General features: G+C 45.2%; 1 protein-coding gene across 3 annotated transcripts in view; it reads left to right on the forward strand.

The window, feature by feature from the left end:
- LOC124025745 (beta-1-syntrophin-like) overlaps positions 1-15,202 on the forward strand; it is a 56,579-nt gene that overhangs the window by 10,497 nt on the left and 30,880 nt on the right. For 2 of the 3 annotated variants that reach the window (XM_046339080.1, XM_046339081.1), the window contains exon 2: positions 10,758-10,974. In XM_046339080.1, coding sequence (XP_046195036.1) covers positions 10,758-10,974 — 217 coding nt within the window. The remainder of the gene's footprint in view (positions 1-10,757; positions 10,975-15,202) is intronic. The other variant, XM_046339082.1, reaches the window with a different exon arrangement.

Raw genomic sequence — 15,202 nt, forward strand, 5'->3', positions numbered from 1 at the left:
TGGCCCTCGTACAGTTTATAACTCCTTAACTCCTGGCCCTAGTACAGTTTATAAATCACACACACACACACAAGCTGTGATGACAGAGTGAACCATCTACTCCTGGCCCTAGTACAGTTTATAAATCACACACACACACACAAGCTGTGATGACAGAGTGAACCATCTGCTCCTGGCCCTAGTACAGTTTATAACTCCTGGCCCTAGTACAGTTTATAACTCCTGGCCCTAGTACAGTTTATAACTCCTGGCCCTAGTACAGTTTATAACTCCTGGCCCTAGTACAGTTTATAACTCCTGGCCCTAGTACAGTTTATAACTCCTGGCCCTGGTACAGTTTATAACTCCTGGCCCTAGTACAGTTTATAACTCCTGGCCCTGGTACAGTTTATAACTCCTGGCCCTAGTACAGTTTATAACTCCTGGCCCTAGTACAGTTTATAACTCCTGGCCCTAGTACAGTTTATAACTCCTGGCCCTGGTACAGTTTATAACTCCTGGCCCTGGTACAGTTTATAACTCCTGGCCCTAGTACAGTTTATAACTCCTGGCCCTAGTACAGTTTATAACTCCTGGCCCTAGTACAGTTTATAACTCCTGGCCCTAGTACAGTTTATAACTCCTGGCCCTAGTACAGTTTATAACTCCTGGCCCTGGTACAGTTTATAACTCCTGGCCCTAGTACAGTTTATAACTCCTGGCCCTAGTACAGTTTATAACTCCTGGCCCTAGTACAGTTTATAACTCCTGGCCCTGGTACAGTTTATAACTCCTGGCCCTAGTACAGTTTATAACTCCTGGCCCTAGTACAGTTTATAACTCCTGGCCCTAGTACAGTTTATAACTCCTGGCCCTAGTACAGTTTATAACTCCTGGCCTTAGTACAGTTTATAACTCCTGACCCTAGTACAGTTTATAAATCAGTTCTCAACACTCCTGTTATTCCCTCTGTGAATTTACTGTTCGTTCATTATTTGAATATTGTCCTTTAACTTGTTTCCCCCATAAAGCTCCAGTACAGACTCCCCACCTTGTTGTTCTTAACATAGAAGTCATGCTATGAACACAGTCAATCTCACTGTGACATTATCTAATATTGTCACGTTCTGACCTTAGTTCTTTTGTTATGTCTTTGTTTTAGTATGATCAGGGCTTGAGTTGGGTGGGTTGTCTATGTTTGTTTTTCTATTGAGTTGGTATTTTCTGTGTTTGGCCTGGTATGGTTCTCAATCAGAGGCAGCTGTCAATCGTTGTCCCTGATTGAGAACCGTACTTAGGTAGCCTGGTTGTCCCTGATTGAGAACCGTACTTAGGTAGCCTGGTTGTCCCTGATTGAGAACCGTACTTAGGCAGCCTGGTTGTCCCTGATTGAGAACCGTACTTAGGCAGCCTGGTTGTCCCTGATTGAGAACTGTACTTAGGCAGCCTGGTTGTCCCTGATTGAGAACCGTACTTAGGCATCCTGGTTGTCCCTGATTGAGAACCGTACATAGGCAGCCTGGTTGTCCCTGATTGAGAACCGTACTTAGGCAGCCTGGTTGTCCCTGATTGAGAACCGTACTTAGGCAGCCTGGTTGTCCCTGATTGAGAACCGTACTTAGGCAGCCTGGTTGTCCCTGATTGAGAACCGTACTTAGGCAGCCTGGTTGTCCCTGATTGAGAACCGTACTTAGGCAGCCTGGTTGTCCCTGATTGAGAACCGTACTTAGGCAGCCTGGTTGTCCCTGATTGAGAACCGTACTTAGGCAACCTGGTTGTCCCTGATTGAGAACCGTACTTAGGCAGCCTGGTTGTCCCTGATTGAGAACCGTACTTAGGCAGCCTGGTTGTCCCTGATTGAGAACCGTACTTAGGCAGCCTGGTTGTCCCTGATTGAGAACCGTACTTAGGCAGCCTGGTTGTCCCTGATTGAGAACCGTACTTAGGCAGCCTGGTTGTCCCTGATTGAGAACCGTACTTAGGCAGCCTGGTTGTCCCTGATTGAGAACCGTACTTAGGCAGCCTGGTTGTCCCTGATTGAGAACCGTACTTAGGCAGCCTGGTTGTCCCTGATTGAGAACCGTACTTAGGCAGCCTGGTTGTCCCTGATTGAGAACCGTACTTAGGCAGCCTGGTTGTCCCTGATTGAGAACCGTACTTAGGCAGCCTGGTTGTCCCTGATTAAGAACCGTACTTAGGCAGCCTGGTTGTCCCTGATTGAGAACCGTACTTAGGCAGCCTGGTTGTCCCTGATTGAGAACCGTACATAGGCAGCCTGGTTGTCCCTGATTGAGAACCGTACTTAGGCAGCCTGGTTGTCCCTGATTGAGAACCGTACTTAGGCAGCCTGGTTGTCCCTGATTGAGAACCGTACATAGGCAGCCTGGTTGTCCCTGATTGAGAACCGTACTTAGGCAGCCTGGTTGTCCCTGATTGAGAACCGTACTTAGGCAGCCTGGTTGTCCCTGATTGAGAACCGTACTTAGGCAGCCTGGTTGTCCCTGATTGAGAACCGTACATAGGCAGCCTGGTTGTCCCTGATTGAGAACCGTACTTAGGCAGCCTGGTTGTCCCTGATTGAGAACCGTACTTAGGCAGCCTGGTTGTCCCTGATTGAGAACTGTACTTAGGCAGCCTGGTTGTCCCTGATTGAGAACCGTACTTAGGCAGCCTGGTTGTCCCTGATTGAGAACCGTACTTAGGCAGCCTGGTTGTCCCTGATTGAGAACCGTACTTAGGCAGCCTGTTTTCACCCTTGAGTTGTGGGTGATTCTTTTCTGTTCAGTGTTTTTTGAGCACAACACAGGACTGTTCGTTTTTGTCGTTTTATTTGTTTTGTTCAGTGTTCATTACGGTATTAAAAACATGAACACTTTACCACGCTGCATCTTGGTCCTCACCTTCTTCCACCAAACGGTCGTTACAAATATTTCTGCTAAAGTTGATATAAACTGTAGTCCATTGAACCGGGCGTTCAAGCACCTGTTCTTGCTTTGATAACATCAGACCTTTTCAGGCGGCAGAGGGGGAAAAGATACCTTGTAGACCTCTGTGTATTCTGTACCAGGTGTTTTGTTCTGCAGCAGTATCTACCTGCCCATTCAGAGGAGGTTAAAAAAAGAGTTCCATTCTATTCTGCAATTAAAGTCTCATAAAAAAAGTCCCCTTTTGTTCCTGGTTGTTTTCATCCAGAAGTTACTCACGTCAAATTAGCCATTTTCTTTTCTCGGCTCCATAAGAGCAGCTAACAAAGCTCTCCATTCTGTTCCCACGTTAATACATGTAACTAGCTCTAATGGCTGTGTCTAGTTAACGGGCTGACAACACAAAGACTTGGTTATTATTACACCTGACAATAGGGCAGATAGATTTTAATGTTATTTCAGAATTCAGAGACATGCTGGCTTCTATAATGGCTTCCATTGTATGGATAATAACTGAAGAAGAAATGACTTGCACCCAACCATTAGGTTGAGATTCTCTCAATGACTTGGTGTTTCTACCAGCTGGGTTTCTATGGTGACGTCGATTCATTCAGAAAGCTCATTCGGACCGTTTTTCTACGAACAAGCAGGATGGAGTAGAGACGTACTGCCCAAACCACGTGCATTAACAGGACAATGTGGTCCATGAGTAGGAACACGACCAAACCACGTGCATTAACAGGACAATGTGGTCCATGAGTAGGAACACGACCAAACCACGTGCATTAACAGGACAATGTGGTCGATGAGTAAGAACACGACCAAACCACGTGCATTAACAGGACAATGTGGTCGATGAGTAGGAACACAACCAAACCACGTGCATTAACAGGACAATGTGGTCCATGAGTAGGAACACAACCAAACCACGTGCATTAACAGGACAATGTGGTCGATGGGTAGGAACACGACCAAACCACGTGCATTAACAGGACAATGTGGTCGATGGGTAGGAACACGACCAAACCACGTGCATTAACAGGACAATGTGGTCGATGGGTAGGAACACGACCAAACCACGTGCATTAACAGGACAATGTGGTCGATGAGTAAGAACACGACCAAACCACGTGCATTAACAGGACAATGTGGTCGATGAGTAGGAACACGACCAAACCACGTGCATTAACAGGACAATGTGGTCGATGGGTAGGAACACGACCAAACCACGTGCATTAACAGGACAATGTGGTCGATGAGTAGGAACACGACCAAACCACGTGCATTAACAGGACAATGTGGTCGATGGGTAGGAACACGACCAAACCACGTGCATTAACAGGACAATGTGGTCGATGGGTAGGAACACGACCAAACCACGTGCATTAACAGGACAATGTGGTCGATGGGTAGGAACACGACCAAACCACGTGCATTAACAGGACAATGTGGTCGATGGGTAAGAACACGACCAAACCACGTGCATTAACAGGACAATGTGGTCGATGAGTAGGAACACGACCAAACCACGTGCATTAACAGGACAATGTGGTCGATGGGTAGGAACACGACCAAACCACGTGCATTAACAGGACAATGTGGTCGATGAGTAAGAACACGACCAAACCACGTGCATTAACAGGACAATGTGGTCGATGAGTAGGAACACGACCAAACCACGTGCATTAACAGGACAATGTGGTCGATGGGTAGGAACACGACCAAACCACGTGCATTAACAGGACAATGTGGTCGATGAGTAGGAACACGACCAAACCACGTGCATTAACAGGACAATGTGGTCGATGGGTAGGAACACGACCAAACCACGTGCATTAACAGGACAATGTGGTCGATGGGTAGGAACACGACCAAACCACGTGCATTAACAGGACAATGTGGTCGATGGGTAGGAACACGACCAAACCACGTGCATTAACAGGACAATGTGGTCGATGGGTAGGAACACGACCAAACCACGTGCATTAACAGGACAATGTGGTCGATGGGTAGGAACACGACCAAACCACGTGCATTAACAGGACAATGTGGTCGATGGGTAGGAACACGACCAAACCACGTGCATTAACAGGACAATGTGGTCGATGTGTAAGAACACGACCAAACCATGATACATTTTTAGATGTTATTTCTATTTCAATGCAGTCATTATTCTCTCCTGCTATATTTTTGCAAATACATTCAATATCAAAAAGGAAATCTTGTAAGTTAATTTTTCAGATTCAGTTTGAGCTCATGTCTTTTGTAGCAAAAACGATGTAACGAATGTCGTGGGGAGAAGGAGAAGAGGACCATGGTAACTATTTATAATATGTTTAATAAATACCAACACTTGAACAAACACAACAAACGAACAGTTCTGCAAGGTGCAATACACAAAACAGAAAACAACTACCCACAAACACAGGTGGGAACAGGCTACCTAAGTATGGTTCTCAATCAGAGACAACGACAGACAGCTGTCCCTGATTGAGAACCAATACCCGGCCAAAAACAACGACATACAAAAACATAGAAAAAATAACATAGAATGCCCACCCTAGTCACACCCTGGCCTAACCAAAATAGAGAATAAAAAGCCTCTCTATGGCCAGTGCGTGACGAACAATCCCCACAGGAAGTACAGACTCCTTGGCAGGAAGTACAGACTCCTAGGCAGGAAGTACAGACTCCTAGGCAGGAAGTACAGACTCCTAGGCAGGAAGTACAGACTCCTAGGCAGGAAGTACAGACTCCTAGGCAGGAAGTACAGACTCCGAGGCAGGAAGTACAGACTCCGAGGCAGGAAGTACAGACTCCAAGGCATAGCAATAAACATAATGAATCCCGCCTACTTTTATTTTCCCCTCTACTAAAAATGGAACATTTTATTTTGGAACAGAGTTGAGAACACACAGGTACACACACTGTTATCTTCAGCTTTAAGTAGTAGTGGAGAAGCAGCCTCCACTGTAATGTTAGTGACAGTAGAGACAAGAGCTAAACCAGTAGATGGGAGAGAGCAGAACCAGTAGATGGGAGAGAGCAGAACTAGTAGATGGGAGAGAGCAGAACCAGTAGATGGGAAAGAGCAGAACTAGTAGATGGGAGAGAGCAGAACCAGTAGATAGGAGAGAGCAGAACCAATAGATAGGAGAGAGCAGAACCAGTAGATAGGAGAGAGCAGAACCAGTAGGAAGGAGAGAGCAGAACCAGTAGGAAGGAGAGAGCAGAACCAGTAGATAGGAGAGAGCAGAACCAGTAGATAGGAGAGAGCAGAACCAGTAGATAGGAGAGAGCGGAACCAGTAGATACGAGAGAGCAGAACCAGTAGATAGGAGAGAGCAGAACCAGTAGATAGGAGAGAGCAGAACCAGTAGACAGGAGAGTGCAGAACCAGTAGATAGGAGAGAGCAGAACCAGTAGATAGGAGAGAGCAGAACCAGTAGGAAGGAGAGAGCAGAACCAGTAGATAGGAGAGAACAGAACCAGTAGACAGGAGAGAGCAGAACCAGTAGATAGGAGAGAGCAGAACCCGTAGGAAGGAGAGAGCAGAACCAGTAGATAGGAGAGAGCAGAACCAGTAGGAAGGAGAGAGCAGAACCAGTAGATAGGAGAGAGCAGAACCAGTAGATACGAGAGAGCAGAACCAGTAGATACGAGAGAGCAGAACCAGTAGATAGGAGAGTGCAGAACCAGTAGGAAGGAGAGAGCAGAACCAGTAGACAGGAGAGAGCAGAACCAGGAGATAGGAGAGAGCAGAACCAGGAGATAGGAGAGAGCAGAACCAGTAGGAAGGAGAGAGCAGAACCAGTAGATAGGAGAGAGCAGAACCAGTAGGAAGGAGAGAGCAGAACCAGTAGATAGGAGAGAGCAGAACCAGTAGGAAGGAGAGAGCAGAACCAGTAGATAGGAGAGAGCAGAACCAGTAGATAGGGAGAGAGCAGAACCAGTAGATAGGAGAGAACAGAACCAGTAGACAGGAGAGAGCAGAACCAGTAGATAGGAGAGAGCAGAACCAGTAGATAGGAGAGAGCAGAACCAGTAGATAGGAGAGAGCAGAACCAGTAGATAGGAGAGAGCAGAACCAGTAGATAGGAGAGAGCAGAACCAGTAGGAAGGAGAGAGCAGAACCAGTAGGAAGGAGAGAGCAGAACCAGTAGGAAGGAGAGAGCAGAACCAGTAGGAAGGAGAGAGCAGAACCAGTAGGAAGGAGAGAGCAGAACCAGTAGATAGGAGAGAGCAGAACCAGTAGGAAGGAGAGAGCAGAACCAGTAGACAGGAGAGAGCAGAACCAGCAGATAGGAGAGAGCAGAACCAGTAGATAGGAGAGAGCAGAACCAGTAGATAGGGAGAGAGCAGAACCAGTAGGAAGGAGAGAGCAGAACCAGTAGATAGGAGAGAGCAGAACCAGTAGACAGGAGAGAGCAGAACCAGTAGATAGGAGAGAGCAGAACCAGTAGGAAGGAGAGAGCAGAACCAGTAGGAAGGAGAGAGCAGAACCAGTAGATACGAGAGAGCAGAACCAGTAGATAGGAGAGAGCAGAACCAGTAGATAGGAGAGAGCAGAACCAGTAGGAAGGAGAGAGCAGAACCAGTAGATAGGAGAGAGCAGAACCAGTAGGAAGGAGAGAGCAGAACCAGTAGATAGGAGAGAGCAGAACCAGTAGGAAGGAGAGAGCAGAACCAGTAGGAAGGAGAGAGCAGAACCAGTAGATAGGAGAGAGCAGAACCAGTAGATAGGAGCGATTAGTGACAGAGAGAGAGCAGAACCAGTAGATAGGAGCGATTAGTGACAGAGAGAGAGGCAAACGAGAGAGGAATACTCCGAGTTCTATGTATGACCTCACTCTGAAAGCATTCTGCTGGCGCCTGAACTAATGACACCACAACTACAACATAAGCGTGAGGATTAGATGAAAGGGCTTCAGCAAGGAATTCCCGTAAGACTACTTCATACCCTGCCCTTGCAGAGGTAGGCCTATCTGTTTGCCAGATCTGTCAGCTTCTATGCATAATGATAGTCTTACACTTCTGTTAGATGTTGATACCTTTCTTTACTTATTCTCCTTCGTTCCTTAAAGAACAGGGCCTGTACTTGTGTTTCAGGGGAGGTTTCTTTACTTCGTTCCTTAAAGAACAGGGCCTGTAATCGTGTTTCAGGGGAGGTTTCTTTACTGTTCCTTAAAGAACAGGGCCTGTAATCGTGTTTCAGGGGAGGTTTCTTTACTTTGTTCCTTAAAGAACAGGGCCTGTACTTGTGTTTCAGGGGAGGTTTCTTTACTTCGTTCCTTAAAGAACAGGGCCTGTACTTGTGTTTCAGGGGAGGTTTCTTTACTTCGTTCCTTAAAGAACAGGGCCTGTACTTGTGTTTCAGGGGAGGTTTCTTTACTTCGTTCCTTAAAGAACAGGGCCTGTAATCGTGTTTCAGGGGAGGTTTCTTTACTTCGTTCCTTAAAGAACAGGGCCTGTAATCGTGTTTCAGGGGAGGTTTCTTTACTTCGTTCCTTAAAGAACAGGGCCTGTACTTGTGTTTCAGGGGAGGTTTCTTTACTTCGTTCCTTAAAGAACAGGGCCTGTACTTGTGTTTCAGGGGAGGTTTCTTTACTTCGTTCCTTAAAGAACAGGGCCTGTACTTGTGTTTCAGGGGAGGTTTCTTTACTTCGTTCCTTAAAGAACAGGGCCTGTACTCGTGTTTCAGGGGAGGTTTCTTTACTTGTTCTCCTTAAAGAACAGGGCCTGTACTCGTGTTTTAGGGGAGGTTTGAGGGGAGGACGGCTCATAATAATGTCTGGAATGGAGTAAATGGAATGGCAGCAAACCATGTGTATGATGTATTTGATACCATTCCACTCATTCCACTCCAGTCATTACCACGAGCCCCGTCCTCCCTAATTAAAGTTTCACCAACCTCCTGTGTCGTGTTTGTACACCTTTTCAGTACATCTTTGTCATGTTATCCTCTGAAACCTTCCCCTTGAATTGATGAAATACGAACAGTGAATGCCAGAACTGTTCATCAGCTGATACGTTTAGAGCTCCATAATTTAGGAATATAAACTGTTAAAACCTAATATATTTCTGTAATATATTGCCACTTCTCTTTAGAGATTGATGTAATGCAGTCAGACAGATCACTGTTGGTGGAAGCAGGTCCCTGCCTTCTGCAGGGAGTAAATGGTTGACATCGGTGTTGTTCACACAGCCCTGTAATTTAAACTAACTCCATACAGTCTGATACGTTTTGTTTATAGCAGGGTAATAATAGCTATGTTATTCATGTCTACTGTGACTCGTGATCAATGCCGTGGATTTAACGTGATTCACAGATTGTGTCTATGAAACTGTGTAGCCACCAAATGACTAATGAATCCCATGTCCCAGAGTTGTGGTCTTTGGTCGGATTAGGCCTCTTGTGTGGTGTGGAATACTTCCAATGACTCTCATCTCTCAGCTGTTGGCCAGGTCCACATCCATAGTTTGGAGCGATCCATCTAATCCTCTCAAACAATGCCAACCAACGTTTTCCCATGGAGGTGCAATATCTTTGAGTTCACAGAAAGTGTTAAACTGGGTACAAGGTATGATTGTGTGTTGTGACTCATAGATGTGAGTTCAGAACACGTTGTAGAATGGATTAACACTTCTAACAGACCTGGACCACTAATAGAACTGGACCACTAATAGAACTGGACCACTAATAGAACTGGACCACTAATAGAACTGGACCACTAATAAACCTGAACCACTAGTAGAACTGGACCACTAATAGAACTGTATAATAGAACTGGAACACTAGTAGAACTGGACCACTAATAGAACTGGACCACTAATAGAACTGGACCACTAATAGAACTGGACCACTAATAGAACTGTATAATAGAACTGGACCACTAATAGAACTGGACCACTAATAGAACTGGACCACTAATAGAACTGGACCTCTAATAGAACTGGACCTCTAATAGAACTGGACCACTAATAGAACTGGACCACTAATAGAACTGTATAATAGAACTGGACCACTAATAGAACTGGACCACTAATAGAACTGGACCACTAATAGAACTGTATAATAGAACTGGACCACTAATAGAACTGGACCACTAATAGAACTGGACCACTAATAGAACTGGACCACTAATAGAACTGTATAATAGAACTGACCACTAGTAGAACTGGACCACTAATAGAACTGGACCACTAATAGAACTGTATAATAGTACTGGACCACTAATAGAACTGGACCACTAATAGAACTGGACCACTAATAGAACTGGACCACTAATAAACCTGAACCACTAGTAGAACTGGACCACTAATAGAACTGTATAATAGAACTGGACCACTAATAGAACTGGACCACTAATAGAACTGGACCACTAATAGAACTGGACCTCTAATAGAACTGGACCACTAATAGAACTGGACCTCTAATAGAACTGTATTATAGAACTGGACCACTAATAGAACTGGACCACTAATAGAACAAGACAGGTTGTGAAAAAGCTTACCCATAATTCTCCTCTCTCATATTCCCAGTGAAGTACATGTGGGAAGCCAGCCTCAAGACAGGTTGTGAAAAAGCTTACCCATAATTCTCCTCTCTCATATTCCCAGTGAAGTACATGTGGGAAGCCAGCCTCAAGACAGGTTGTGAAAAAGCTTACCCATAATTCTCCTCTCTCATATTCCCAGTGAAGTACATGTGGGAAGCCAGCCTCAAGACAGGTTGTAAAAAAGCTTACCCATAATTCTCCTCTCTCATATTCCCAGTGAAGTACATGAGGGAAGCCAGCCTCAAGACAGGTTGTGAAAAAGCTTACCCATAATTCTCCTCTCTCATATTCCCAGTGAAGTACATGAGAGAAGCCAGCCCCTATGTGAAGAAGGGTTCTCCTGTGTCAGAGATAGGCTGGGAGACGCCCCCACCTGAGTCCCCGAGGCTGGGTAGCCCCCACTGTGATGTCCCCGTCACCCCCACCATGTCCCTACAGGGGGACAGGAGGTACATCCCCTTAAAGATGTGTCACGTCACCAGGAGCATGACGTCTCCAGACCCTGGAAACAGGTAAAGGCTCCAGCATCATTCTGCATGACTTCTCCAGACCCTGGAAACAGGTAAAGGCTCCAGCATCATTCTGCATGACGTCCCCAGACCCTGGAAACAGGTAAAGGCTCCAGTATCATTCTGCATCACTTCTCCAGACCCTGGAAACAGGTAAAGGCTCCAGCATCATTCTGCATGACTTCTCCAGACCCTGGAAACAGGTAAAGGCTCCAGCATCATTCTGCATGACTTCTCCAGACCCTGGAAACAGGTAAAGGCTCCAGCATCATTATGCATGACGTCTCCAGACCCTGAAACAGGTAAAGGCTCCAGCATCATTCTGCATTACTATTATTCTGTTTCCCCCCGTATATTATTATCTACAGGGGCGTAACGGCAGGGGGTGCAGGCCTCGGTGGGGTAACACTTCTACAGTTAGAATTGAATGGATTTATATTGCGAGTGTTTTGCCAGATGCAGTGCCTTCAGAAAGTAGTCACACCCCTTCACTTGTTCCACATTTTGTTGTGTTACAGCCTGAATTCAAAATGGATTCCATTGATTTTTTCTGCCCACCCATCTACACACAGTAACCCATAATGACTAAGTGAGAACATGTCTTTATCAAATGTATTGGAAACTAAATACAGAAATATCTCATTTACATAGGTTTTCCCACCCCTGAGTCAATAATCAAATGTATTTATAATCAATCAATCAAGTTTATTTAAAAAGCCCTTCTTACATCAGCTGATGTCACAAAGTGCTGTACAGAAACCCAGCCTCAATACATGTTAGAATCAATTCGGCAGAGATTACAGCTGTGAGTCTTTCTGGGTAAGTCTCTAAGAGCTTTGCTCACCTAGATTGTACAATATTTGCACATTATTGAAGGTGCTGAAGGTGCTGTAATAAAAGCAACACGTTACATTGTGACGGGGGAGAGACTCATCTCATCCACAACCAATGAGTAAGTCCCACCACTTGTTTTTCCTGGGACAGTGTAACAGGGATGGTCGTCTCTGTGACAGTCACAATGGATTACCTGCTGCGGTTCTCAACTATCAGAGTGTTCAGAGTTTAAGAGATGTTACCTTGATTAACCAACACAGAGCAGCGGGTTCTGTCTGACACACATAGACTACCTTAATTAACCAACACAGAGAAACAGTTTCTACCTTAATTAACCAACACAGAGCAGCAGGTTCTGTCTGACACACATAGACTACCTTAATTAACCAACACAGAGAAACAGTTTCTATCTGACACACATAGTCTACCTTAATTAACCAACACAGAGAAACAGTTTCTATCTGATACACATAGTCTACCTTAATTAACCAACACAGAGAAACAGTTTCTATCTGACACACATAGTCTACCTTAATTAACCAACACAGAGAAACAGTTTCTATCTGATACACATAGTCTACCTTAATTAACCAACACAGAGAAACAGTTTCTATCTGATACACATAGTCTACCTTAATTAACCAACACAGAGAAACAGTTTCTATCTGATACACATAGTCTACCTTAATTAACCAACACAGAGAAACAGTTTCTATCTGATACACATAGTCTACCTTAATTAACCAACACAGAGAAACAGTTTCTATCTGATACACATAGTCTACCTTAATTAACCAACACAGAGAAACAGTTTCTATCTGACACACATAGTCTACCTTAATTAACCAACACAGAGAAACAGTTTCTACCTGACACACATAGTCTACCTTAATTAACCAACACAGAGAAACAGTTTCTATCTGATACACATAGTCTACCTTAATTAAACAACACAGAGAAACAGTTTCTACCTTAATTAACCAACACAGAGAAACAGTTTCTACCTGATACACATAGTCTACCTTAATTAACCAACACAGAGAAACAGTTTCTATCTGACACACATAGTCTACCTTAATTAACCAACACAGAGAAACAGTTTCTACCTTAATTAACCAACACAGAGAAACAGTTTCTACCTGACACACATAGACTACCTTAATTAACCAACACAGAGAATCAGTTTCTATCTGACACACATAGTCTACCTTAATTAACCAACACAGAGAAACAGTTTCTACCTTAATTAACCAACACAGAGAAACAGTTTCTATCTGACACACATAGTCTACCTTAATTAACCAACACAGAGAAACAGTTTCTATCTGATACACATAGTCTACCTTAATTAACCAACACAGAGAAACAGTTTCTATCTGACACACATAGTCTACCTTAATTAACCAACACAGAGAAACAGTTTCTATCTGACACACATAGTCTACCTTAATTAACCAACACAGAGAAACAGTTTCTATCTGATACACATAGTCTACCTTAATTAACCAACACAGAGAAACAGTTTCTACCTTAATTAACCAACACACTCTATCCACTAGGCTACCTGCCACCCCTACACTCTAACCACTAGGCTACCTGCCGTCCCTACACTCTAACCACTAGGCTACCTGCCGTCCCTACACTCTAACCACTAGACTACCTGCCGTCCCTCCACTCTAACCACTAGGCTACCTGCCGTCCCTACACTCTAACCACTAGGCTACCAGCCGTCCCTACACTGTAACCACTAGGCTACCTGCCGTCCCTACACTCTAACCACTAAGATACCTGCCGTCCCTACACTCTAACCACTAGGATACCTGCCGTCCCTACACTCTAACCACTAGGATACCTGCCGTCCCTACACTCTAACCACTAAGATACCTGCCGTCCCTACACTCTAACCACTAGGCTACCTGCCGTCCCTACACTCTAACCACTAGGATACCTGCCGTCCCTACACTCTAACCACTAAGATACCTGCCGTCCCTACACTCTAACCACTAGGCTACCTGCCGTCCCTACACTCTAACCACTAAGATACCTGCCGTCCCTACACTCTAACCACTAGGCTACCTGCCGTCCCTACACTCTAACCACTAGGATACCTGCCGCCGCACGGTACAATTTTACGGTTCTATTTTATCCCAAAGTTACGGATCTGACTTTGCCATCCTCCCTTACCTTCTCATCTATAACCTATCCGAGGCAGACACCTCCACCCGACCAGGAACTCGATCGCCCTGAGCCCATCCTTTACAGCGAGTCCACGTCCCCCCTCGCACCGGAGCATCGGGAGGATCTGAGTCCATGTCATGTTTGTTGCTGTCGTTCTACTGTTAGTGTGATACTGCAACACTGACAACAGAGGTAAGACGTATGTGCTGTGGCATAGAAATATAATTACTAGAAGGGGAAGGCCCCCAGAGCCATGGCAATTTGACTAGAAAGTGAATTGTCCCACAGTTCTAGTAGTTCTATGTCTATGCTCTTTGGTCTATGAGATTAACCTAAATGACCTATCTAAGGTCTTCGAAAGCCAAGTCAACAAACAGGTCACTGACCATCTCGAATACCACCGCACCTTCTCCACTGTGCAATCAGGTTTCCGAGCCGGTCACGGGTGCACCTCAGCCACACTCAAGGTACTAAACGATATCATAACCGCCATCGATAAAAGACAGTACTGTGCAGACGTCTTCATCGACCTTGCCAAGGCTTTCGACTCTGTCAATCACCATATTCTTATCGGCAGACTCAGTAGCCTCGGTAGCCTCGGTTTTTCGGATGACTGCCTTGCCTGGTTCACCAATTACTTTGCAGACAGAGTTCAGTGTGTCAAATCGGAGGGCATGCTGTCCGGTCCTCTGGCAGTCTCTATGGGGGTGCCACAGGGTTCTATTCTCGGGCCGACTCTTTTCTCTGTATATATCAATGATGTTGCTCTTGCTGCGGGCGATTCCCTGATCCACCTCTATGCAGACGACACCATTCTATATACTTCCGGCCCGTCCTTGGACACTGTGCTATCTAACCTCCAAACGAGCTTCAATGCCATACAACACTCCTTCCGTGGCCTCCAACTGCTCTTAAACGCTAGTAAAACCAAATGCATGCTTTTCAACCGATCGCTGAGTGCACCCGCATGCCCGACTAGCATCACCACCCTGGATGGTTCCGACCTAGAATATGTGGACATCTATAAGTACCTAGGTGTCTGGCTAGACTGTAAACTCTCTTTCCAGACTCATATCAAACATCTCCAATCGAAAATCAAATCAAGAATCGGCTTTCTATTCCGCAACAAAGCCTCCTTCACTCACGCCGCCAAACTTACCCTAGTAAAACTGACTATCCTACCGATCCTCGATTTTGGCGATGTCATCTACAAAATTGC

Source organism: Oncorhynchus gorbuscha, unplaced genomic scaffold, assembly GCF_021184085.1.
Source record: "Oncorhynchus gorbuscha isolate QuinsamMale2020 ecotype Even-year unplaced genomic scaffold, OgorEven_v1.0 Un_scaffold_2404, whole genome shotgun sequence".
NCBI lineage: Eukaryota > Metazoa > Chordata > Actinopteri > Salmoniformes > Salmonidae > Oncorhynchus > Oncorhynchus gorbuscha.